This window comes from Notolepis coatsorum (genome assembly GCF_963971535.1).
Source record: "Notolepis coatsorum genome assembly, chromosome: 16".
Classification (NCBI taxonomy): domain Eukaryota; kingdom Metazoa; phylum Chordata; class Actinopteri; order Aulopiformes; family Paralepididae; genus Notolepis; species Notolepis coatsorum.
Genome location: NC_140180.1, coordinates 29790308 through 29816311, shown reverse-complemented (window position 1 = coordinate 29816311; position 26004 = coordinate 29790308). Strand labels below are relative to the sequence as shown.

Here is a 26004-nt window from a genome sequence, read left to right as displayed (position 1 = left end):
GAGAGAGGTGAGTGTTGTTATGATTATACTGGTCTTCATCTCCAAGACAACAGACCCAAAGTTCACTGCGTAGCACTCAGATGGTACCCCAGTGGATGGATCACTTACAAGTGATAGGATCCTGATGAGGGTGCGCAAATATGATCACATCACCCCCACCCTCAGATCCCTTCACTGGCTCCCCGTGGAACACAGAATTGAGTACAAGGTGTCCCTCCTCACTCACCAGTGCGTACACGGTGGTGCCCCTGCCTATCTCAAGGAACTCCTCACCCCCCAGTCCTCCTCACGTTCCCTCTGCTCCGGCACAGCCTACCTCCTCAAAGCCCCCAGGACTAAGCTGCACTCCATGGGCGATCGCGCCTTCTGCTCCGCCGCACCCAGACTTTGGAATGCTCTCCCCATCCACCTGATAGCACCACAATCCGTCAAGGTTTTTAAAAGGGGCCTAAAAACATTTCTTTTTAACAAGGCTTTTGCCTGAATTTTCTTTTACTTTTATTTTTACTTCTATTCATTTTACTATTATTTTTATTTTATTTTACTCTTAGGTTCTTCCATTTCACTGGTTGTTAGTCTTTTTAATTGTTTTTATTCATTTTAAATTGTTTTATTCATTTAATTTTTGTCTTTATCTCATGTAGCACTCTGAGATTCTCACGAATGTAGAGCGCGGTACAAATTGAATCCATTATTATTATTATTATTACAATCGCCAAACGCCTCTAACAGCGCAGAGAGCGCAAGGCCCTGCGCCCGGAGAACCCCAGGGCAGCGGGTAAAACACATTGCATTACCAGGCGCACACGGTTCTTAGAGGCAGGGATTCCAGTGTGCAGTGTACGAGGGAGAGACTCTTAAGTGTGGGCATTGTGGCAGAATAGTCCCCTCCCCCCTCAAACAATCCCCCAGCCCTGTTTCAACCCCCCCCCCATTACCATTCACCTTTCGTATCCCACCTTCAACCCCCCACCAGCCCCCCAAACCATGTTTCCCTCCCCCCTCCTCCTAACTCCCCCTTCCCCCCATCCAATCCAATTGTCTCCCTCACCTGGACACACCCATCTCTATGACCTATAAAGACCAACGTTTCCCATTTCTCGAGGAGCCCGTTACGACGAGACCCCCGGCCAGGGACTCACCGGGTCTCTGCAGCCAATTCTCCTGGGTTGTAAACTTAATAAACCTTATCAACTGCGTCTACCTTTGTCTGAGTAATACTTACTCACATTCACCCACAGCAGGCACACATGAACGAATGGAGCGCATGGAGCTGAACACTTAATCTCTGGAGCGAATAGACGGCCAGGCACATGCAGTTTCTCTGAGGCAGGTATAACAGAGTGTAGTTCCCGAGGGAGACGTTTTAGTAGACGTCTTATTCTTACACTTACTGACAATATATATAATTTCCTTTTCTTGAAAGATTGATGCTCTGATCGTCAGCAACGGCATACGTTTTGGAGTATGTGACATATGATTGTTGCGATCGATGTGAAATCATTGTAGAATCAAAGTAGGATTGACGTCATATAGTCCTTACCTTTGCTAGGAGGTATTCCAAAATGAATATTCCAATTGTCTGATCGTGATTTCCAGTATTGATGTCCATCGGGTCCCTGACATGAAATGGGACAAACTATGTATCAAGTGTGCTGGACGTGTTCCAAGTGGCTTGAATGAAGCATTTCACTTGCCGGGTCCCATTCTCCGCCCCAGACCATATAAAATGTAACACACAGTGTGAAATAAGGTTTCAAAAGGTAGGTGATACTGCCACCTAGCAGGATTCGGCCGGCATTGCAATCTTGAGGTCTCAGAATGAGTCCCAATGATACACCGAGGTCCTAGAGACTGTATAGAATATTAAAATCGAATAAAAGAAAAAACTATGAAAACCTGAGTATAGTCGGGTTCTGGCGCTCAACCGCTGGCGAGATAACCCGACTATAGTCGTGGTTGGCGCTGAATGTGACTGGATAATTTTTTGTATCCATTTCTAATCATGCCGTTTAACACATTGGGCGTCAGCCATTAGCCGGGTCCTGTTGTAGCTAAGATAGGAGTGTGTCACCTTGTTTGTAGAGCTATATCTATATTCTATATTTTAGCTATGGGGACAATACTATGGTCATTTGACAGTGACTTTCTTCCGGCCAAGATGCAAAAAAGAGATACTTTTTCCATGCATACGTTCGAGCGTTATCCCGTGGTGAATATAAGTATAATTTCAGAGTGGTCTGGGGTAATTCCTGAAAGGCTGAGTTATAGCTTTGTACGTGAATTCTACTATACGCTTTGGTATTTCTTGCCTGGACAAGCTACTATTCCCAAATCAAATGTATATAATAGGTATTATGTTTCATCATGAATGCATGAAAGGGGGGGGGTGTCGTTTCTGACTATTTGATTGCCAGTAACAGCATTCGTATTGAACACTAAAAACGCTGATCAGCTGGATTGGTATAAAAACATTGCACGATCAAGCTAGAATTGATGTCAGATAGCCCTTACCTGTGATCGGGAGTATTCCAAAAATAATATTCCAATTGTTTCAAGATTCAAGATTCAAGATTCAAGAGTTTTAATTGTCACGGCATACAGGTATACAATGAAATGCGGCTGGTCTTGCCCGCGACGATGTGCAATACAGTGGTACAACATATAATAGAATCCAATAAAAATACAGTGGTACAACATATTAATAGAATCCAATAGAACAGTGCAATAAACAGGTACATGGTGTGCCATCTCGGTATCTGTACATTAGTATTTACAGAGCATATAGGACATGCTAGTTAGCTTTAGTAGTGCAATACACTGTTCCTGATGTTATACTACTTTAAGTGGCCTTTCCTCTGGCCATAAGTGTGCGTGTGTGCGTCATGAGTGTTAAAGTGGCTGCTAGTGTGTGAGCGTGCTCAGCGTGCGTGTCGTGTATGTACTTGTGTGTGGATAGTTCAGTTTCTGTGTCTCTCAATGTTCATTGTTCAAGGCTCTGATGGCCTGGGGGAAGAAGCTTAGCCTAAGCCTCTCCGTCTTAGTCTCTAGAATTCGCAGGCGTCTGCCTGACCTCAGCAGCTGGAACAGGCTGTTATTGGGGTGGTGGGGGTCTTTCATTATCCTGCAGGCTCTGGATTTGCACCTCTTGTTGTATAGAGCCTGCAGGGGAGGTAGCGCAATACCCGTGGTACGCTCGGCTGAGCGCACCACTCTCTGTAGGGCCTTCTTGTCCTGTGCCGTGCTGTTCCCATACCAGGCAGTGATGTTTCCGGTCAAGATGCTCTCTACAGCTCCTGAGTAGAAGGACTGGAGTATCTTCCCCGATACTCTGAACTTCCTTAACTGCCTCAGGTGGTAGAGGCGCTGCTTCGCTTTCTTTACTACTGTGTTTATGTGTGTTGACCATGTCAGGTCCTCTGAGATGTGGACCCCCAGGTACTTGAAGCTGCTCACCCTGTCCACGGTAGCCCCGTTAATCCTCAGTGGTGTGTGTGTCTCCCGCTGTCCTCTCCTATAATCCACGATCAGCTCCTTGGTTTTACCAATGTTCAGGAGCAGGCTGTTGTCCTGGCACCAACGTTCCAGTACCTCAACCTCCTCCCGGTAGGCCTTCTCGTCGTTGTCCGAGATCAGCCCCACCACCACCGTGTCGTCGGCGAACTTCACAATGGAGTTGGAGCTGAACTTGGCCACACAGTCGTGTGTGTAGAGTGAGTACAGCAGGGGGCTTAGAACACAGCCCTGGGGGGACCCGATGCTCAGGGTGATGGTGTTGGAGGTCTGACCCCCCACCCTGACCGCCTGGGGTCTTTCACTCAGAAAGTCCAGTACCCAGGCGCTCAGGGCGGAGCTCAGGCCTAGCTCGATCAGCTTGTCCACCAGTCTGGTGGGGACTATGGTGTTGAACGCTGAGCTGTAGTCAATGAACAACAGTCTCACATAGCCCCCCTTCTGACGGTCAAGGTGGGAGAGAGTGCTGTGCAGTACCTGGGAGACCGCGTCATCAGTGGACCTGTTTGTCCTGTATGCAAATTGCATAGGGTCCATATCACTGGGGAGAGAGGCACAAATGTGGTCCTTGACCAGCCTCTCGAAACATTTCATGACCACAGAGGTGAGTGCCACCGGTCTGTAATCATTTGGACATGTTGGGGAGGGTTTCTTCGGTACAGGGATGATGGTAGACATCTTGAAGCAGGCAGGGACTACTGACTCCGCCAGGGATTGATTAAATATGGCGGTGAACACCGGGGCAAGCTGGTTTGCGCAGGACTTAAGTATGCGTCCTGTTATACCATCTGGGCCTGCAGCCTTCCTGGTGTTCACCTGCATAAATGCTCTTCTCACACTGTGTTCCGACAACGAGAGAGCGCCCCCGCCCCCCCGCGGTTGCCCCCCCCCCCTCCACAACAGCCGGTGCGCCAGTGACGTCACTAGCCAGAGGGCTAGCGGCGACACTGTCTACACCGAACCGAGCGTAGAAGGAGTTGAGTTTGTCCGCTAGAGAGGCGTCGTCGCTCCCCATTGAGGGGGCGCTGACTTTGTAGTCAGTTATTGTCTTCAGTCCCCTCCACAAGTCGTTTTGTGCCATTTGTGTCTCCAGTTTCTCAGCATATGTCCTCTTAGCAAGTTTAACAGCCTTGCGTAGAGTGTAGACTGAAGCCTTGTATTCTTCCATATTTCCTGACTCTCTGTTTGATCGCCATCTGGTCCATCTGATCTCCATCTCGTCCACGACATAACCCACCACAACATATGGATCGGGGGTATTTGATGCTTATCAATGTGATCGGGATACCCGCTCGCCTCGCCTGACAACGAAAAGTGTGCCCGGAGACATTTGATCATTGCACAGGCCAAGATATAAGGTTTCAAAGGGTGCTCGATACTGCCACCTGGGAGGATGCGGCCGGTATTGCACTTTTGCATTCTCAGGATGATTCCCCATGTTAGTCCGTGTGCCTGTAATGAATAGAAATATCGAATAAAATAAATAATGATCAAATAACGAGTATACTCATTGTTGGCGTTAAAGCGATGGCACCCAATAACGAGTATAATCGTTGTTGGCAGGGAATGAGTTAACACACCACATATGCCCATAATTCTGTTTTTGTCATCATCTAATATTTGAATCACAACAACTTTTTTTTATCTATGGTTCTATTCTTCTTTATGAATTCTCTATATATGGTTATTTTTTGCAGGCATTCTGTAGCCCACAGGTTGGCAATAGGTGGCCCGCGGGCCAAAATTGGCCCGCCAGCAATAATATCTGGCCCCTCAGAATATAAAAAAATATGTAAAATTCAAAAATATTGTAATTAAATTATTATAATTTTTTTTATATATCAAACCAACTAGGCTAGGCTATATGTTAGCTATAATGTCCAAATAGAGGAACTACCACCACCTAAATAATGCTTATTGTTTTATCCATCTTGAGCGAGTGAATAACAGGTAGGCAGCGAGGTGCAATGTAGCGCTTGCTCAACATGAAAAAAGTCGGTCGACAGCGCCTGGTGCTGAAATAACAAACAAGCCACACCACATGTGTGGTGTGAAATTAAAACACCAGTTCAGTAAGTCATTCAAACTTTATCTTTACTTATATATGACTGTGATGGCACCACACATGTGAACAGTAACAATGCAATTAAACTGAAGTCAAATCAGAGCAAAAAAAGCTGAATCTGCTTCAAGAAGATGCGCTACATTAGGTATATAAGGAATTACAACGAGACATTTATTAACTAAATAAAAAATACAATTAGGCATTTAACCCTCTAAAGCCGGGCGCAACACTAGACATGTTTTGTAAAATATTAAATATCTTCGGATTTGTTTGTGATAAAGACTTGCTTTATTGTGTCGGAATCGATTGTCATCTAAAAATGTTGTGCATCTTTCAGAGAATGCGCGGATGTAAAGCATAGAATCTTGAAATATCTAGATTGGTTGTTTTCCCTGGACTGCATCTAATCCGCTGTATCTATCCATTTATCATATATCTATGTCTGTCACTATAGCCAATGGAAATGCTAGAAATGGTCACATGGACTGGGAGAACCAATAAAAAAATCCTATTGTTTCTTAATAATCCAGTGCACTCCAGAGAAAGGGCTGTCAGATAGACGCATTGGTTGCGCGTAAAAGATAGGCCGATAAGAGAGAGGCGCTTGTCTCTGGTTTTATAATAAAATGGCAAAAAGACAAAGGTATAATGTTCAGTGCAAATGTGTATGTCGTTTACAGTTTATTATGCCACCTATGCAGCTAGTTTATTTTGTCCATTATCTGCCTCTGCCACAAATGTATGTCTTAGTTATAAGGTGGTCTGTCACAGAGTTAAAATGTTTTAACTATCAATATATTAAATTAGCCATTGTTTTTGTTCCCGGCCCCCCATACAATGGCTTGGAAGAAATCTGGCCCTCGGCCAAACTTAATTGCCTACCCAAGCCCCTTTGTGATCAACTATCATCTGTATAGCTTTGTTTTCTGCTGTATTGTTTTATTGAAGAAGTTGGCAGTTGTTTGATCAGTGAGAGATATCATAGCACTATGTGCCACAATACTTTTTGAAGTGAATTGTCTACTGACAGTGACAGAAGGAGAAAGGGGTCCTGGGAAGATGCTTGGGAGTTTGTTATACTGAAAAAGAGAGTTTGAGATCTCATTCTGGCAGATAACTATACAAACACTCAATGCACCCATACTGTCACCTCTTTCGATTACAATCACTTCAATTAAATTCTATTGCAGGCATATATGTAAACAAAAGGAGGGCACATAGGGACAAGATAAATACAGATAAAACTGCTTCTCTACCTCCCGGGCCACTGCAATAATACAGCCCATTAAGTAGTAAGGATGAGATAAAGATAAGATAAACAAACACAAGGAGATCCACATCATTTACAAACTGGCATTGAATGAGGTAGTTTAATATATGAGGTGTTTGTACTGTAATAGAGCTGTGCAAATGGCATTGTAAACATGTGTGTGTGTGTGTGTGTGTGTGTGTGTGTGTGTGTGTGTGTGTGTGTGTGTGTGTGTGTGTGTGTGTGTGTGTGTGTGTGTGTGTGTGTGTGTGTGTGTGTGTGTGTGTGTGTGTGTGTGTGTGTGTGTGTGTGTGTGTGTGTGCGTGCGTGCGTGCGTGCGTGCGTGCGTGCGTGCGTGCGTGCGTGCGTGCGTGCGTGCGTGCGTGCGTGCGTGTGCGTGTGTAAGTGAGTGAGTATAGTTCAGTGGGTAGCCAGGTTTAGATCGGTAACAGCTTGAGGGAAGAAGCTGATTCTGAGCCTGGTAGTGTGGGCTCTGAGGCTCCTGTAGCACCTCCCAGAGGGCAGGGGGGAGAACAGGCTGTGGTTGGGGTGGGTGGGGTCTCTGCTGATGCTGAGACCTCTGCGCAGGCAGTGTTTGTGATAAATGTCTTTAACAGCTGGGAGCTGGCCACCGGTGATATCCTGCATCTTAGATATCTACCCTATAGAGGAAAACACTAAGACATCTTAGATATCTACCCTATAGAGGAAAACACTAAGACATCTTAGATATCTACCCTATAGAGGAAAACACTAAGATATCTTAGATATCTACCGTATATAGAGGAAAAAACTAAGACTTCTTAGATATCTACCTTATAGAGGAAAACACTAAGACATATTAGATATCTACCATATAGGAAAACACTAAAACATCTTAGATATCTACCTTATAGAGGAAAACACTAAGACATCTTAGATATCTACCCCATAGGAAAACACTAAAACATCTTAGATACCTACCTTATAGAGGAAAACACTAAAACATCTTAGATATCTACCCTATAGAGGAAAACACTAAAACATCTTAGATACCTACCTTATAGAGGAAAACACTAAAACATCTTAGATATCTACCCTATAGAGGAAAACACTAAAACATCTTAGATATCTACTGTATATAGAGGAAAACACTAAAACATCTTAGATATCTACCGCATATAGAGGTAAACACTAAAACATCTTAGATATCTACCTTATATAGAGGAAAACACTGAGACATAATAGATATCTACCTAATAGAGGAAACCAATAAGACACCTTAGATATCTACCCTATAGATGAAAACACTAAGACACCTTAGATATCTACTGTATCGGTGGAAGAGGTTAAATAGCATGCAAGTGTTTGGTCAGTAACATGGGTCTCCTAGTCCCTCCGCTCTGCAGTAAACAGGAAATATATATTCAGGTATCCAATCAGGAGAGAGAACCCTAGATATCTTAAAACAATTTTTTATTTCTTACTTTTGTCAGACCACCATAATAGTTCTCTCTCTAGATTGGAACAATTGGAACAGAATTCCACAAAATATATCACAAAATGTTACTGACCAAACACTATATAAGTGATGGCTAGAATGTAGAGCTATTATTTTAACATGTTGACCTCTAACGTGTTGATCTCTTTTACAAGGGAGACCTGGCCAAGATAGCAGCAACACAGAGTTTGTAGCCAGTGGCGGAAACACCAACAGTCTAAACCACGTCTGCCGTAGAGGTGAAAACCAGGACAGCTAATTAGGCCAGCTAAATATACTTCCCTGGGAGAACCCTGTTCTGCTGCTGGCGAAGGTTAAAAAATAGTGACATTTAACGGCCCTGCTACAGTATAATGAACTGACTACCTGCCACAGTCTGGGTCATCAGGACTGAGTGTCCTTTTCATAGTACAATCTTAAGAAAAAAAGCCTGGATGTAATGTCACTGAGAAAAGTAAAAAGAGAACATCTAGTTCTAATAGTTGGTAAGTATTAGTTATAGTTATAGTACGTGTACAGTAAGACATGTTTCAAAAGGGGAGACGAATCGACTCGCTCTCACTTCCTACACTGCGTGGGTGACACGAGGCGCGGCATTGGGAGACCTACTGTGGCCTCGCCTTTGGAGACTAGAGCGGGCATAGTTTCCATTCAGGTTTGTTCCATTCTGGTTTCTGTTCAGGTTTTGAGACAAATAATTTGTTGAATGAATGAATGAATGAATGAATGAATGAATGAATGAATGAATGAATGAATGAATGAATGAATGAATGAATGAATGAATGAATGAATGAATGAATGAATGAATGAATGAATGAAAACTTTATTTAACAGATTGCAGAATGGGTACAATACAGTACGGCTCAATACACACAATTGTTAAGGGGATGCAGACCAGAGAAAGACGTTTGTCTTGTTTACATCAGGGTCCCCCATTTTCAATTCATAGTGACATTTATGACATACACAACATACATGACATCATGACATTTATGGCATAGGGACATACATGACATACAGGTATATAGTACTGTTACATTTGTGACATATACGATAGGGGGGCTATGTGAGACTGTTGTTCATTGACTACAGCTCAGCGTTCAACACCATAGTCCCCACCAGACTGGTGGACAAGCTGATTGAGCTAGGTCTGAGCTCCGCCCTGAGCGCCTGGGTACTGGACTTTCTGAGCGAAAGACCCCAGGCGGTCAGGGTGGGGGGTCAGACCTCCAACACCATCACCCTGAGCATCGGGTCCCCCCAGGGCTGTGTTCTGAGCCCCCTGCTGTACTCACTCTACACACACGACTGTGTGGCCAAGTTCAGCTCCAACTCCATAGTGAAGTTCGCAGATGACACGGTGGTGGTGGGGCTGATCTCGGACAACGACGAGAAGGCCTACCGGGAGGAGGTGGAGGTACTGGAACGCTGGTGCCAGGACAACAGCCTGCTCCTGAACATTGGCAAAACCAAGGAACTGATCGTGGATTATAGGAGAGGACAGCAGGAGACACACACACCACTGATGATAAACGGGGCTACCGTGGACAGGGTGAGCAGCTTCAAGTACCTGGGGGTCCACATCTCAGAGGACCTGACATGGTCAACACACATAGGCACAGTAGTAAAGAAGGCGAAACAGCGTCTCTACCACCTGAGACAGTTAAGGAAGTTCAGAGTATCGGGGAAGATACTCCAGTCCTTCTACTCAGGAGCTGTAGAGAGCATCCTGACCGGAAACATCACTGCCTGGTATGGAAACAGCACGGCACAGGACAAGAAGGCCCTACAGAAAGTGGTGCGCTCAGCCGAGCGTACCACGGGTATTGCACTACCCCCCCTGCAGGTTCTATACAACAAGAGGTGCAAATCCAGAGCCTGCAGGATAATGAAAGACCCTCACCACCCCAATAACAGCCTGTTTCAGCTGCTGAGGTCAGGCAGACGCCTGCAAATCCCAGCTACTAGGACAGAGCGGCTTAGGCTCAGCTTCTTCCCCCAGGCCATCAGAGCCATGAACAATGTACATTGAGTGCTCAGAACATTGAACTGTCCACACACAAGCACACATGAACACACACACGACACGCACACTGTGCACGCTCACACACGAGCAGCCACTTAACACTTTAACATGAGCGGGCACACACTCATGTCGCACACACGCACACTTATGGCCAAAGGAAAGGACACTTTAAATTAGAATAACAGGAACAGTGTATTGCACTACCAAAGCTAACTAGCATGTCACACATGCGCTGTAAATAACTATGTACAGATACCGAGATGTCACTCCATGTTACCTGCTATCTGTTACTGCACAATGTTGTTTCTTCTTTTGATTCTATTATATGTACCACTGTATTGCACATCGTTGCGGGCAAGACCACCCGCATTTCATTGTATACCTGTATGCCGTGACAATTAAAACTCTTGACTTGACTTGACTTGATATGCAAATATACAGTAATGTTACCCATAGATCCTAACAGAGAATATATACATATGATGGGGAGGAGACTGTACATTAAGAGGGGGTGGGGGGGGCGGGTTGGACATTTACGGTGGCCAGTTTCGAATTGCAGCCTCCCGTAGGTGCTCTTTAACCTGTTAAGCTGTAGGAATATTTCGCCTAAAGGTACATGCCTAAGTAAATGGAAGATTGCTCCACTTCTGCAAGGTCAATTCGCATGTTCTTGGTATCTAGGAACATCTAGGGACCTGGGGGTATGTATTTCCAGTGTCAGAAATATTCTAAAATATTCAGAAATATGTCTGTTACTAGGCTGAGTAAATTGTAATTGTTATTTTTGCATCTTTGATGGTGAATAATACCATGTTAAATCTGCGAGAAAATGCTCACTGAGCTCATTCACCACCTTGTTTGTTTGTTTGTTTGTTTGTTTGTTTGTTTGTTTATTAACACAGTTAAACAGAAGTAAAAACAATACATAATAAGTTATAACGATTGTTTTTTCAGCGCATTTCACCTTTTTTGTGCGGCCGCACACAGCGTTTTAAAGTTGAAACTTTCTGAACTTTACAGAGCGATGCGCTGGGCGCATATTCAGACAAAGGCTCGCGCTGCAGCGCTCCACCCCCAGTACTACCGGCGCACTGCCAGCGTTTTTGTGAGCTAAGTGGACGCAGGCCCTGATTAATGATAATCGATTTTAATTACATTTACATTTACATTTAGTCATTTAGCTGACGCTTTTATCCAAAGAGACTTACAAGTTCTGTACGACGAGCCATCAGGAAGGGCACAACTCTATCAGCTGAGCAACAATGTTCATCAAAGTGTTGAGTGCTACAGTGTAGGTTAGTTTATTAGGACAGTGCATGACAGTACGGTTAGTTAGGGTTAATTTATAATATAAATTATAAATTCATATTTGACCTTGAACTTGACCTTGACCTTATTATGGCCAAATCATACATCTATGGATAGGGAAAATGCTCCTCTTTCCAATGGCAGGATTGAATCTGGATTTAGTCATTTCCTTGCGGTTTTACGATAATTAGCATTTTCAGATAAATTCATATTTCCAATAAATCGTATAAAACATCGGTAAAAATGAAAATATACACTTTGACTACTGTTTTTGATAGGGTTATGGTCTTTACTCTTGGCTACAAAAATATTAAAAAACATTAACCTCTTAACATCCAAGGGCCCACATGTGGACGATTCTTTGCCGACCTCTAGTGGCTTGCGTGTGCATTTATTTTAATACATATAATAATTAAAGCCCTATTTGTTGCCTGTCGATTGCCCTTTCAGGTGACAAAATCCGTTCAGCGATTCTCAAGTTACATGCCGATATGTGAGGCGTGCCCCAAATACGCAAAAGTTCACATTACCACCCCTGACTCCCGGGGCTCTAGCTCCGTCAATCATTTGCCGATCTCGAAAATCTTTGCAAAGGGTTGTAGCCAATGAGTGTGGCTTTCCAATGATACCCCATGATATGATAATTGGGGATCTAATACGGTCTCTATTGATCGATTTATGATAAAGAAAAGCAGGTTTTGAATGTGGGTAGGGATTCACATCTTTTTACAGCTGTGGGTAGGGCGTTCTCCTGTACTATAGCAATTGAGGTACATATTGGACCTTAGAAGTTGAAGGTGTTCAACTATAGGTTCACATTCACAGCATGTTCACATTCTGACATTAAATGAATGTTTTTCTGACCTGTAGATCCGGCGCTGAACACGTTTGTTTCACACTTGTCCAGCGATCTCACAGTCCTGCCCCCTTTAGGAGACAGGAAGTGTTCCATTTCCATCCCACAGGCATGGCTTGGAGTGCGTCATCTCCTTTATATTCAGTGTCTCATTTACACGTAAGGTGTCTAGATCAGCATAGCTCGCTCTGCTCTTTAGGTTCTGAAATGATGGTTCCAGCTGGGATGCAGTCCACATGGGTCCTGTAGAACTCTCAAGGAAATCTTTTACTGTTTCTAAACTTTCTATGTGTCCTGTTTTTATGTTTGGGGACAACGGATGGAAATTAGCCTTGTGCTAAATCCAGCCATTTTTACACGCTGGTGTTCATAAATTTTGCATTGTCCCGTCCAAATAAACAAATAAATAAATAAAGAAATACAATTTTATTTATTGTCACAATTTGGTCAGAGATGCCATTGGACACCTTTAAAGGTTACATTTATCTCGTATCTTAAGTGTAAGATCAAGTTGATGAACGACACAGTGACATTTCTTCACAGCCGTTTCTGTTCACATTTAACTAGGGTGCTAAGAATCCTGGAGGGCCACTGTGTCTCACCCTTAAGGAGCGGAAGCCCTCTCTTTAACAGCAAAATACAGAATGTTGCTCTCAAGCCATAGTCCAATACACTAACAGAATACAAGGACTTAAAAACATCTACAGCCCTCTTTAGGCAGGTCTACCACCTGTTCTGCAACAACAGGGTCTCGTCAGAAAGCGTAAATAAAGTACTAATCGACCCTAGGAAAAAAGGTACATAATGTACGTTACGTTATAACGAATGTATTTACATATTGTATAAGTAATATATTTACATTTCGTATCAGCAAAAGTCCAAAACAAACACTGCAACCGGTGGTGAATGCTCTCGCCACTAAACTAAGCCATCCACACACCCACCCTGATACATACACAGCAATACTATGATTATGGTTACAGTTAAGGTTAATGTTCGCTTAACAGTTATGGTTAAGATATTAAATTAGGGTTAGGGCTGGGGTTCAACGGTTATAGTTAGTTTAAGGTAACAGTGTGGTTAAGGTAAGGGTTAGGGTTTGGGCAAGGCTATCAGAAAAATGTGTCTTGGTAGTCTTGAGGTAAAGGTTAGGGTTAGGGTTTTGAGCAGGGGAACTCTTCTGAAAATCTATACATTTATTTATATTACACACTATACATACACATTGTAGGCTCCATTTTTGATACAATATGTGAATATATTACTTATTGCTAGAACATAACGTACAATATGTACCCAAACTGGCCTCCTGTGGTCGATTAGTACTTTATTTACATATTTGAAGTGAGATCGGGTTGTCTGTAAAAGCATCCAGGGAAGAAGCAACTCCAGTCTGAATTCTCCTCAAACAGCGTTCCAACTCTGAAGCGCAGACACTGTTTTGAAGGCGCCTTGAAAACAGTCCAGTCCAATGATATAGTGCTGTACTTTAGTCCATCCAAATTCAATAAGCCATGTCAGATATGATGGGGAGCTTTAACAAAAGCGTTTTGTCACTGAATGCACTACCGCCTCCGTCTTGTAGACAGACAGGGAAGTATTCAGTGTCTGATACAGGACATAATAGTGCATTCAAAAACAACTCACCTGTTATGAATCTACGGTAAAGGCACAGCGGTAGACAGCGCCCAAGGGTCTCTCGGGGTAGAGGCCCGTGGCATGCATGTAAATTAAATCCCTACTGGCTTGACCGGTCTTGAAACAGATAGAGAGCCTATTAGGATTCTGTGCAGACAACGCTCTCAGAATTTATGATAATAAGACCATTTGAACTTGGTAGCACTAACCCACACTGTGCTATTAGTCCATCACACCAACCTTCCATTGCACTCTGATGTAGCTGATCTGTTGTATTCAAATTACTTTTCATTGAGAAAGTTAATGTGTTCCAGAAGGTATGAAAGCACATTAAATTAAAACAATAACCATGGAAGCATGTTTTCATCTCCATCCACTGTGTATTGCTGTTTTGTCTCATGCAGTCACATATTTTTTTTTTCAACATGACCCTTGTGAAAATGTCTCCTTTCCTTTGATGTTATTACCTGGTGGTAAAATTACTGGATAGAGCTGATTCAGTGGTGCTGTTGGTTTGTGGGTGGCAAGGCCCTGCTCCCCAGTACACACACACACACACACACACACACACACACACACACACACACACACACATGCATGCACGCACGCACGCACGCACGCACGCACGCACGCACGCACGCACGCACGCACACACACACACACACACACACACACACACACACACACACACACACACACACACACACACGCATACTGTATAGTCTACAGTACGTGCGTAATGAATGAACAGTAGGCTTATATTATTCTAATAACTTTTTTTATTAGGAGATCGCAGATACTGCGCTGCCCTATAGTAGTCACACTGTAGTTCTACTACAGTACAGTACACACACACACACACACACACACACACACACACACACACACACACACACACACACACACACACACACACACACACACACACACACACACACACACACACACACACACACACACACACACACACACCAACAGTATACACAGTATTTTCTCATAACAATATTGTTAGGATTACAACTAAATTCCAGAGTAAATCAACATTTAGTTTATCATCTCAGAACATTCCCCAGATTAAGTAAGATTTATTTTTTAATAGAAGGATATTGAGTAAAAACTCAGTGTAAAAAAACCTGCTTATAGACACAGCAGCGAGTAATAGAACAATTTGTTCCAGCTTTTTGCTTAGGTTGCCCAATTAGGCTCTAGTCAACAACAACAAACTAAATAAATAAATACATAAATAGAGATTTACCCAGACTTTTCATCCCCAGACACCGGGGTCTGGAGGGTATTTCCAAATGCAAATACTAGCCAGTTTCATTGGAAACCAGTTCATTGTGACAAGGATTTAATGGCTTTCTCACAACCTTCACCATTTTCAACAGTTAACCGCTCGTGACCTGTGTTTACATGCTCGATTAAAATGTCCAAACTCCACATTGAAGAAATGGATTCGTTTTTCTATGAGAAGCTCTCGCCTATTACTCTGTTACCTCATAGACCCTTATAGAAAACAAATCTACAGCAGGATGAAATCGGCACTCTCCTCTGGTACATGAATTACAATATTTGGTAATAAAAGAACATTTTATTACACTGCATCATCCGCTGAATAGCCCTTAAGACGTGGACCTCTAACCGTGAGCTGGGAGACCATTTTCAAGCCTTAGCAAACTCAAACGCTGCTCAGTAAAGACTAAAAGCGATGTATCACAAGAGGAGCTCGCTGGAAGGAGTAGTTCAAAACACACAGCTAAAAACACAATTTCCAGATAGAATGTCCAGAGTAGGGTTTCTCAACAGGGGCACTACCACCCTGCAGCGGTAGTTCAGAGTGCGTTCGGGGTGTGTGTGTGGGGGGGGGGGGGGGGGGCAACAACTTCAATGGAATGCTGTCATGCTGTGAGCACGGAAATCGAAATCCCAAATCCCACTTCAGAAACAGTGTGTGACGTTATAGCAAAGATAAGGGTTACTCTAATTTAAAAAGTAAAATGAGATTAATGAATGAAATCATTCAAACAAAATAACAATGAAGATTTGATTGGGTCTCTACCCATTGTTAGAAGCCTTCATTTGACACATGAATACATTTATTGTCAGTTTTCATCAGTCATATCAAAACATCTTCGCCGTCACATGTGAGAGGACATTTCCATTCTAGTACATTGACTTTCACATTATCTGTGGGAAAATGTAAAAAAACGTGATTGTGCTAATAGACAGAGGAGTCGCTCGAGGCTACACTAGCTTACCGTTAGCGTAAGATCAGACTCAATGAGTCAGGGTGAGTTCTGTCATCAGCTAAAAGGATTAGAGATGGTGCCACAGATTGATGGAGTGAGGGAGCTGCCGCTAGCGGTGCTCTGCAGATGACCGTAATGAACATTTAATTGCCACGTCGATGGAACGGTAAAGATTTAGGAAAGATGAATGCCGGCCTTGGTTCTGTTAATTGTAGACCTTTTAGACCAATTAATGATGAGCTCTGCATGTTTTAGAACCGTAATGGATTTGCCAAGATGTGCCGGAGGGAATTCCCATTTCCCACTCCCAGAGTTGATATTAGGGAATTTTCTGTAGGCCTATATATTAACTTTTAAATTGCAAGACAATGTGGGGAGACGTCATTAGCTGCTACGCCAGAGGAAAACGGAACAGAACTGGCCTCAAAAAACACGTGGTTCTTTATTTCACCCTGCTGCACACTCTGCCCCACCCCGATCTGTGATGCCAGAGTGCCTCTTTGGAGGTCCTATCAAAGCCTGTCTAGGGGGGGGGGGGAAGAGACACAATGACATCACAGATTGGCCAGAGCTTAGTGTGCAGTAGGGTGGAAATATCAACCACTAAAGGGCAGCAAAATGACCACGTGTTTAGTTTGAAGACTTGAAGAGACACGCCTGTCCGGCCATCTTTACATCACAGAAGTGGCGATATGGCCGAGCCAGCTAATAATATGTACAGTATGTATCCCGATGTCAGCAAGTCGTTCCAGTTTTACAGTGAGAGAAGAAATGAGTCATTGAATTAATTACATTGGAGGACATCCATGTCCAAGTCAATAACCCTGATTAACTAACATATGATCAATACGCATTTTTACAAGCAACACCCCAATTTGCTGACTGCTGTCCAACAGCCCGCAGCACAGGACTTAAATACCGCAGACATTCAATATTTACCTTTAAGCAGATACTGTACTGTTTCCCCTTTCTTCCCCATGCAGTATGAATATTACAAGCCAGACAAAGGAAATGTGGGCTATGTGGCTGGGAGTGGGAATGAGTCATGAGATCAGGCGATTCTACAAAATCAGCGGCATGTAGTGATGGGCATTGGATATGAAGAGCTGAGATGAGCATACCAAGGGATCATATAAACCAACATGTTTATGTATGACTGTAGCTAGACCAGCATGTGTATGTATGACTGTAGCTAGACCAACATGTCTATGTATGACTGTAGGCTGTAGACCAGCATGTTTATGTATGACTGTAGCTAGACCAACATGTCTATGTATGACTGTAGGCTGTAGACCAGCATGTGTATGTATGACTGTAGCTAGACCAACATGTCTATGTATGACTGTAGGCTGTAGACCAGCATGTGTATGTATGACTGTAGCTAGACCAACATGTCTATGTATGACTGTAGGCTATAGACCAGCATGTTTATGTATGACTGTAGGCTGTAGACCAGCATGTATGACTGTAGGCTGTAGTCCAGCATGATGTTTATGTATGACTGTAGGCTGTAGACCAACATGATGTTTATGTATGACTGTAGGCTGTAGACCAGCATGGTGTTTATGTATGACTGTAGGCTGTAGACCAGCATGGTGTTTATGTATGACTGTAGGCTGTAGTCCAGCATGGTGTTTATGTATGACTGTAGGCTGTAGATCAGCATGAAAGACAGCCACTGTGGCTTGTGAAACTTGTATAGAGCAGGCACGTGCACACATAGAGCCCAAGCGGTGCTTGAGCACCTGCCCTTTTGAGACTCATAAAAAAGTGCCATTTAAAATTTGTTTTTATTATTATAATTTTTTTTTACCGTTACGCATATAGACTGCCCTTCCAACTGAAAAATGTCAGGATAGAATCAAAATATTAGGTAAAGAGAGAGATGCCCCATATTCCATTGCAGTTTGCATGGCCTCCTCAGCGTGCCTCTCCGCGGACCTATATATTTTATGCATAGCGTGGGTGGTGATGATGATGATGATAGAAACCGCTGTGGCGCATACAGTTGAATGCTGGTATTACACTCACTGAGGGACACGAAGAAGTCAAGTCCGATGGGATTTGGGAATCTCAAATACAAATCCGGATTGGAATAAAAAAATGCATTTATATTAAACAATACAGAATATACAGCAAAAAAGGTATAGTGCCATTTTCAGCCTTTGAGCACCTGCCCCTCTAAAGTCCTGTGCACGTCCCTGGTATAGAGGCCATATAGCACTGTGCATTACAGAGAGAGATCCCATATCAAGAAGTAATGTGCCGTTTTGGTGAATAGTTAACTGGTATGGCACTTCCACACTGCTCAGACAGTCTCACCATATTGTGGGAATATAATGTTTGTCTTATAACACAACTCGTAAAAGTTTAACATATTATTGTCACTGGCAAAATGGTTGCCTTGTTGGAAACAAGAGGTCCCCTGCCAGTGCTTATGGACTGACATATTCCATTCATCAACTAAAAGAGGAACCGTTCCCGGTGGAAGCAACCTTTCCAAACGGGCAGCTCTAACGTGCAGTAAGGGACAGTCATAAAGTTGTTGGATGTCTAGACAGTGTTATCTGTGCAAACATTGCCATACGCAAGATAAAGTAGCCTTAGCGTCTCAGGATTTATCATCACAAGGTGCAAGTAAACATTTCATTCACCGCTCCTCTAACACATTGTTTCTTCCTTTCTAGTCTGTTCACAGTTTTCGAGAGGAGTCTACGCCATCTTTGGATTCTACGATAAGAAGTCGGTCAACACCATAACGTCATTTTGCGGGACACTACATGTCTCCTTCATAACCCCCAGCTTCCCCTTGGACGGCATTCAGCAGTTTATTATCCAGATGCGGCCTGACATCAAGGGGCCGCTCCTCAGCCTCATCGAGTACTACAAGTGGGATAAGTTCGCCTACCTGTACGATAGCGATAGAGGTGAGTCACATTCTTATTTAATTTGTTTTATAATATTTTTATTGGTTTCGTAAACAAAACACACATACATCCATAAAACAACATTGAAATCAAGAAAATAGACATACAAATCATCATCATCATCATCATCATCATCATCATCATCATCATCATCATCATCATCATCATCATCATCTTTATCCAAATAATATATAATAATAATAATAATAATAATAATAATAATAATAATAATAATAATAATAATAATAATAATAATAATAATAATAATAATAATAATAATAATAATAATAATAATAATAATAATAATAATAATGATCTGGGCCCTATTCCCCGTACCTGGTTCAACTAAGTCGATCAAAAGTCCCATTATCCAGATTCAATTAACCCGATGTTTGAATCCAGGCTTTCCATGTTCCTCGAAGGTGGATTCAGTCTCGTTAATTCGAACCAGACTTGCACGCGGCCGCCTCACATGAAAAGACAGCAGGTGTAGATCGCAGAAATCCTGATTTTCCAACGGCATTGATTGATTGATTGATTTAAAACTTTATTAACAAGATTGCAGAATGGGTACAATAGAGTACGGCTCAATAGCCTCACCGAGAAGTTAAATGCATAATCTATAGGCACATTTTAAGTCCCTCATTACCCCAATCAATCAGATTATATTTCTTTAAATGTGCCTGCTGGCAGTAGGCTTAATGGAATGAATAATCAAATGAGATCTTGCTAGCGAAAATAATTAGTTCAACTCTTTCAGAATAAGGATTAAAAACAAGCCCAAATAGTATATCTAATTGATACGAATTATATTATGAGGATATCTGTACTGTATGTGCTTAGGTATTATGTACTATATAAATACATGGTTCCCAAAGAGAGGCTTGGAGGGAGGCTTGCAGTTACACTATTAATCAGGTTTTAATCTGTTTTGGACATCATCCATACATGCATTGAATTGATTAACCTTTGGTTTATACCAGTGACACCTCATGTTCATCATCAGATAACAGTGCTTGAAAAGATAAATGCATTTTCTCAAATTCATTCATCAAAAACGTCAAAGGCTCATTCAATTTATCAAGTCACGTCACGTCATCAAATCCATCAAATAGCGCATCTCCTCATATATTTTAAACCCAGTTACAATATCACAATAACGCGTGACTGTCACAGTGACAGTGATACAATTAAACAATCCACAGATTCAGATTCCTCATAATTCATATCCACAATCCATGCATAGACGCTTCAATGTATGCTTGAAATACACAGCGAAGAATATTAAACTAATCAGAGCCAAACGCCCGATAGGTTTCATTCATTAAAAATATCCCCGCAGGATTCACATTTGCAATGCGCCGTTATTAAAATAACCACATGCAGTGTATCGCGACTCCGAGCGCCGTATCCGTATAAATATGATGTGCATTATTTAGGACAAAGTAAATCTATAGGCTGAATGTGATTTATTATCAGCATCTTAGGTATATTATTTTACATTTCAAAAGCCCCCTCTAGAAGAACGAAGCACAAAAACATAATTCAGAATGGTATAATGGGATCTAGACTGTGAGAATTATTTCAGGAAGCGAGCTGCATTTCTTTGCGAGGGTGTGGCCATGCAGGTTATCCAGCTAACTGAACTAAACTCTGCCCTCGACCAGGTTCAAACTTTATGATCTGTTGCCATAGTGATTTAGACAATCCGACGTTGGGAAACGGAAAGGTCTGGCTTAAGTCAAGCTATCCTGAAAATTATCTGGCTAACTCAGTTAGCCAGGTACGAGGAACAGGGCCCTGGTCCTACTTCTATTCACTAATCCAACACCTCAGCCATCACACTATTCCTTCCCCACTCATCTCCCATCCTCTCCAGCTGTCCCACAAGTCTCAAGCCACACTCTTTTAGCTTTAGTTTATTTGCTAACGTCCTTACTCATGGCTCTGTTAGCCGTCTCTTCTTGCATCGTTGTTTTAGATGTTTCCGCCCGCATCAACTTTAGGTGGCATGTATTTTTAGTGAACCTTTTCAAAATAGAGCCTTTAGTCATGTTTTTTTTCCAGTATTTTTCAGAAAGTTAGTAGCAAGCCACGTTTCTGCGACTTGTCAGTGTTATGTCATAACCGTAAGTCCGTAAGTCACATTCTTAGTATTCTATCCAGCTGATTGTATTCAAATAATAGGTGATTGTTGATAAATGACAACCATGGCCGTAATCAGTTGTTGTACTGGCACTGTGCCATTTTAGTTGCCATGACACATGAGAATCATAACATTAAAAAGAAAATCTCTCATGTTGAGGCCATTTTGCTGAAGTGCAGTTTGAAACTTTCACTTTTGATAGTCTTAGCAATGCACCGCCTGCCTCATAATGATATTTGGAAGGTGCATTAGGAGAGACTCATTTGTCTCTGCCTGGAGGCTGGAACTACTTAGCTAGAGGAACTCATACATTCCTATTAGTATTGACTGTAGCCAAGGGCTAGGGTTGGTTTCAACATTGGGGGGGGACACTTTAATTAAGTGGGGGGTCTGGGTGTCCTTCCCCAGGAGATTTTGAGCATCAAACACTTAATTTCCTGCATTCTGGTGTACTTTTATGAGAGGCACGTCTGCAAGACTGAAATGGTACGGTCCTGTAGGGGTGTCTGAAATTGTTAGTTATTATATAGTTACTGGTAAGAAGGATATATACTGTACATGCTTTGACCTCCTTATTTTTCTTTACCACTTTTGGCGAGGGGGTTGTTTTTCATATTAGCTATATCTTTTGAGGGGGACACATTTACCTCTTCTCATTATTGCAACCCCCCTACATCTATGCCTATGACTGTGGCTACCCACTGCTCCTAACTATAGTCCTAACTGCTGGGATGAGTTAAATGCACAGGATGAATTTATATGGGTATAGAAGAGTATGTAAAATGTGCTTGATAAATAAAGATCTATATATACAAATATAAATATATATATATATATATATATATATATATATATATATATATATATATATATATATATATATATATATATATATATATATATATATATATATATATATATATATATATATATATATATATATATATATATATATATATATATATATATATATATATATATATATATAAGCCATAGGCCTTTTGTTAACCCAATGGGCTTACACATTGTGTAAGAAAGAAGGGGGGGGGGGGGGGGGGGGTGCAGAGTGCAAAGGTTGCAATCAAGTTTTGATTATTGCTATCAATGCTATGACAACAAGGTTGATGGGAATTAATTTAGGTGCATCAGTGCACACAATTAAAAACACGACAAAAAAGACAACCTCTCCGAGCACAGTGCCAGGTTCCCAAGCGGGTGTACAGTATACCTCACCACAAGAAGCACTATACTATGTACATTTAGACTGTTTAGGTGCAGGACTATAACATAGTTCCAGATGACTAAACCATGGTACCTCACAGCCTCAGGACAGGTGCTGTTATGGTTTGTTTGTCCTCTCCAACCGTTTAAAGAGCAAGTGTCAGGTGAGAAGAGGGGCCCACAGTATGGACACCCTTTCAGCTTCGGGTTGGATGTGGTTAGTGTCTCGGAGGCAACAGAGGTCGAGAGAGGGCAGAGAGGCGTACCATGAGCTCGGCAGACGAAAGCCTTGTGTGGCATCTGGCTACACCTTGTATCACAGTCAATATTCTTCTATTTAAGATGAAAAGCCACCATGTGTTTCATGGAAGTTTGACTTGGCATCCACTAACACTCTAACCTAGTATTTCATGATTACTTAAACAGACGGCAACAAGTTCAAGTTCAGTGAAGTTCAAGTTGACGTTCAGGTGACGGCAGAGTGATTTGAAAAGCTAGCAATAGAATGGAAATCAAATAAATCACGTTTAATACTGTTGTAAATATTATTTTCAGCTTCTGATTGTTCAATGTCGCTCCAGTTAGGGAGGGTTCAAGAGAGAGAGAGAGAGAGAGAGAGAGAGAGAGAGAGAGAGAGAGAGAGAGAGAGAGAGAGAGAGAGAGAGAGAGAGAGAGAGAGAGAGAGAGAGAGAGAGGAGCGTTTTCTAAGGAGCGACGTCTTTGTTAATGGAAACAGAGAAACAGAGAGAGAGAAACAGATGATATTAGGTGGCTTCCTTTAAATCTAATGTTAATTTGTTATAAACCACACCTACTTCTGGTCTTCCGAATACAGATACAGATACAGATACAGGTCATTTTGTTGGTTGAACAGATACAGATACTGATAATGACATCTCTGCACACCTCTATTAGACAAGAAACCAATGCAAAGTCAATGGAGCCACACTCCACTCTGTACAAGCCCCAAAGTAACGTCATGGTGCCCAAGTGCGTCCACCTTTTTATAGGATTCTATCACATTTGCATAACAATAGCGAATATTACGTACCTTGCGCCGTTTTCATTGGAGTTTTTTACAAAATAACGCTGTTTTATTTGTCCTATATATGCGGATATCATTTAAAAACTTAAATTGTACCATTTTAGTTCCCTTTAGACAACAAACATAATGCTAATGATGCACTTTAATTATGATAATTAGGTGGCCATTCACGGTCACTGTACTGAGGTGACGTGAGGGCGCATTTATAGTTTAACGCTCCTGTGTTCAGATCGCATTTTCACCTTTTACTGACCTGCTGACCTGTGAACTGTGAAAAAAGATCTTGGAAAATGGAGTTCTTTTGTTTTAACCTGTTTTCATCCTTTAAAATCAATGCTGCCATCTACTGTTAACTGGAAGGTAGTGTATAAAGCGTTTGTCTACCATCTCATCTCAGGAGCAAACAACATCCCCATTTTATTTGTCTAACAAACAAAATATTAATCACAATCACTTGTCACATTAACATTTGAGAGTACATGTGTTTTCAACAAAAATATGACAAATTTAACACAACATCCAGCACTTTTTAACATTTTATAAACAATATATAAAAAATATAATAAACATAACTTAGAACAATATCAACTATTTACAGCACACCATACATATTTATCCATTTTTTCATTCATACACTCCTCTTCTGCGGCTGTGGAGAGAGCCGCCACGCGGGGTACGGGAGGAGGTTGTGGGAGTCCTTGATGTTTCAGCCCGCTGCCGCTGTCGGTCTGCCCTGGCCAGAGCTCCTGCCTCGGCGCGGGCGGCGCGGTCCTCTGTCTCGTCGATGGCATCCGTCATCTCCTGGGCGGTGAGCAGGCGGGCCTTGGTGGTGTTCCTCCTGACCTTTCCAGATCTTCGGGTGAACTCTTGAGGCAGGCCAGGACCGTGATGTGTTCCCTGGTTCCCTGGGCCTGCCTGTAGGCGTGCTTCGTCCCACGGGGCACAACGACCTTCCTCCGGTTGGAGTCCATCTGAAACTCTGTCTCGTCACAGTTGTAAATATGACGGGGTTTCTCCCTCAGCCCATGTTCCTCCAAGGTGGTGGTGAGAAGCTTGAAGTAGTCTTCTATGGCCCCCCTCTTGGCGCAGGCTGCCCTCCCACGGTCAATGGTGTCCGGGATCAGGCTGGACTTAGGGACCTCGAACGTGGCTGCCCGCCTCGCACTCCACCTGCCTGCTCTGACCTCTGCAATGGCCTGGTCCATGGCCTCCGGGGCCCACAGACGCACCTTCCTCTCCCTCTTCCGCATTTGCCGGATATTAGGCATGCTCTGCAAACACACAAAAATATTTTAAACAAGAAAGTAAAATAATATGAACTTTATTATTATTGTACGACTGACGAGTTTATTTTATTTGATTTATTTAGCACATTATTTAAAAAAAACAGTGCTAGGAGGGAACTTACTGTATGTGAGTGATTTATGATGAAATTAAATTAGATTTGAATTGTTTTTTGAATATGGATAAGGAGGTTGTTGACCTCAATGATGAATTTAGTTTATTGCTATGGTTTGTTGGATATGAGTGAAATTCTGATGAAAAGATGAAGAACAATGGAAGGTATCAAGAAGATCTTGCCTATTGTTAATGAACTTGAATATGAATGAGCATGAAACCAATATGATTATGCCGAAATATTACCAGACATGCAAACACACACACACAACCTTACCTTCACCCAGTTCAGCATGGCAGCCTCACACACACACACACCTCCATTCACCTGTAGAGAAACAAACAAGCACACACACAAACCTACCGTGTCTTCTGTGCTGTCTCTGGACTTTGTCACTCTGTCTGTCTATGCTTCAGATGTTTTTTTATACAGAGATTGAGAGAGAGAGAGAGAAAACCAGTTCATTATTTTCCCCGCGACAATTATTGTTCTCCCTTCGATTATTTTCGCGCAACCTCAGTTCATCACTACCTGGTCACCCTACTTCAGACAAACTTAGATCTCTTATTAAGAAGATTACAAATGTACAACACATTTCGTCGGACAAAACACTGGCTATATATGCTAGCAACATAAACAAACGATCTGACTTCATCTTGGGGCGAGTGGGAGTTCATGTTTAAGGGGAGACACTACAGGTGAATAGGGTAAAGAAATTAACTAATAGATATCACAATGAAAATTCCCCAGTTGATTACTTATATTAAGACAAGACTTTTTTGTATTACAAGTTTTCTGAAATTGTATGTTTAAATATGCAAATGAGGCATTATCTACTTAAATATGCACTAATTTGCATATAATTCCAGGACAGAAATCTGA

At 42.2% G+C, this 26004-nt stretch overlaps 1 protein-coding gene across 2 annotated transcripts in view; it reads left to right on the top strand.

Annotated features, from left to right (window-relative positions):
- Positions 1-26004, top strand: part of gria2b (glutamate receptor, ionotropic, AMPA 2b) — a gene marked incomplete at its 3' end in the record, with an annotated part of 105855 nt that overhangs the window by 34904 nt on the left and 44947 nt on the right. For both annotated transcript variants that reach the window (XM_084331900.1, XM_084331899.1), the window contains one exon: positions 19072-19311. In XM_084331900.1, coding sequence (XP_084188026.1) covers positions 19072-19311 — 240 coding nt within the window. The remainder of the gene's footprint in view (positions 1-19071; positions 19312-26004) is intronic.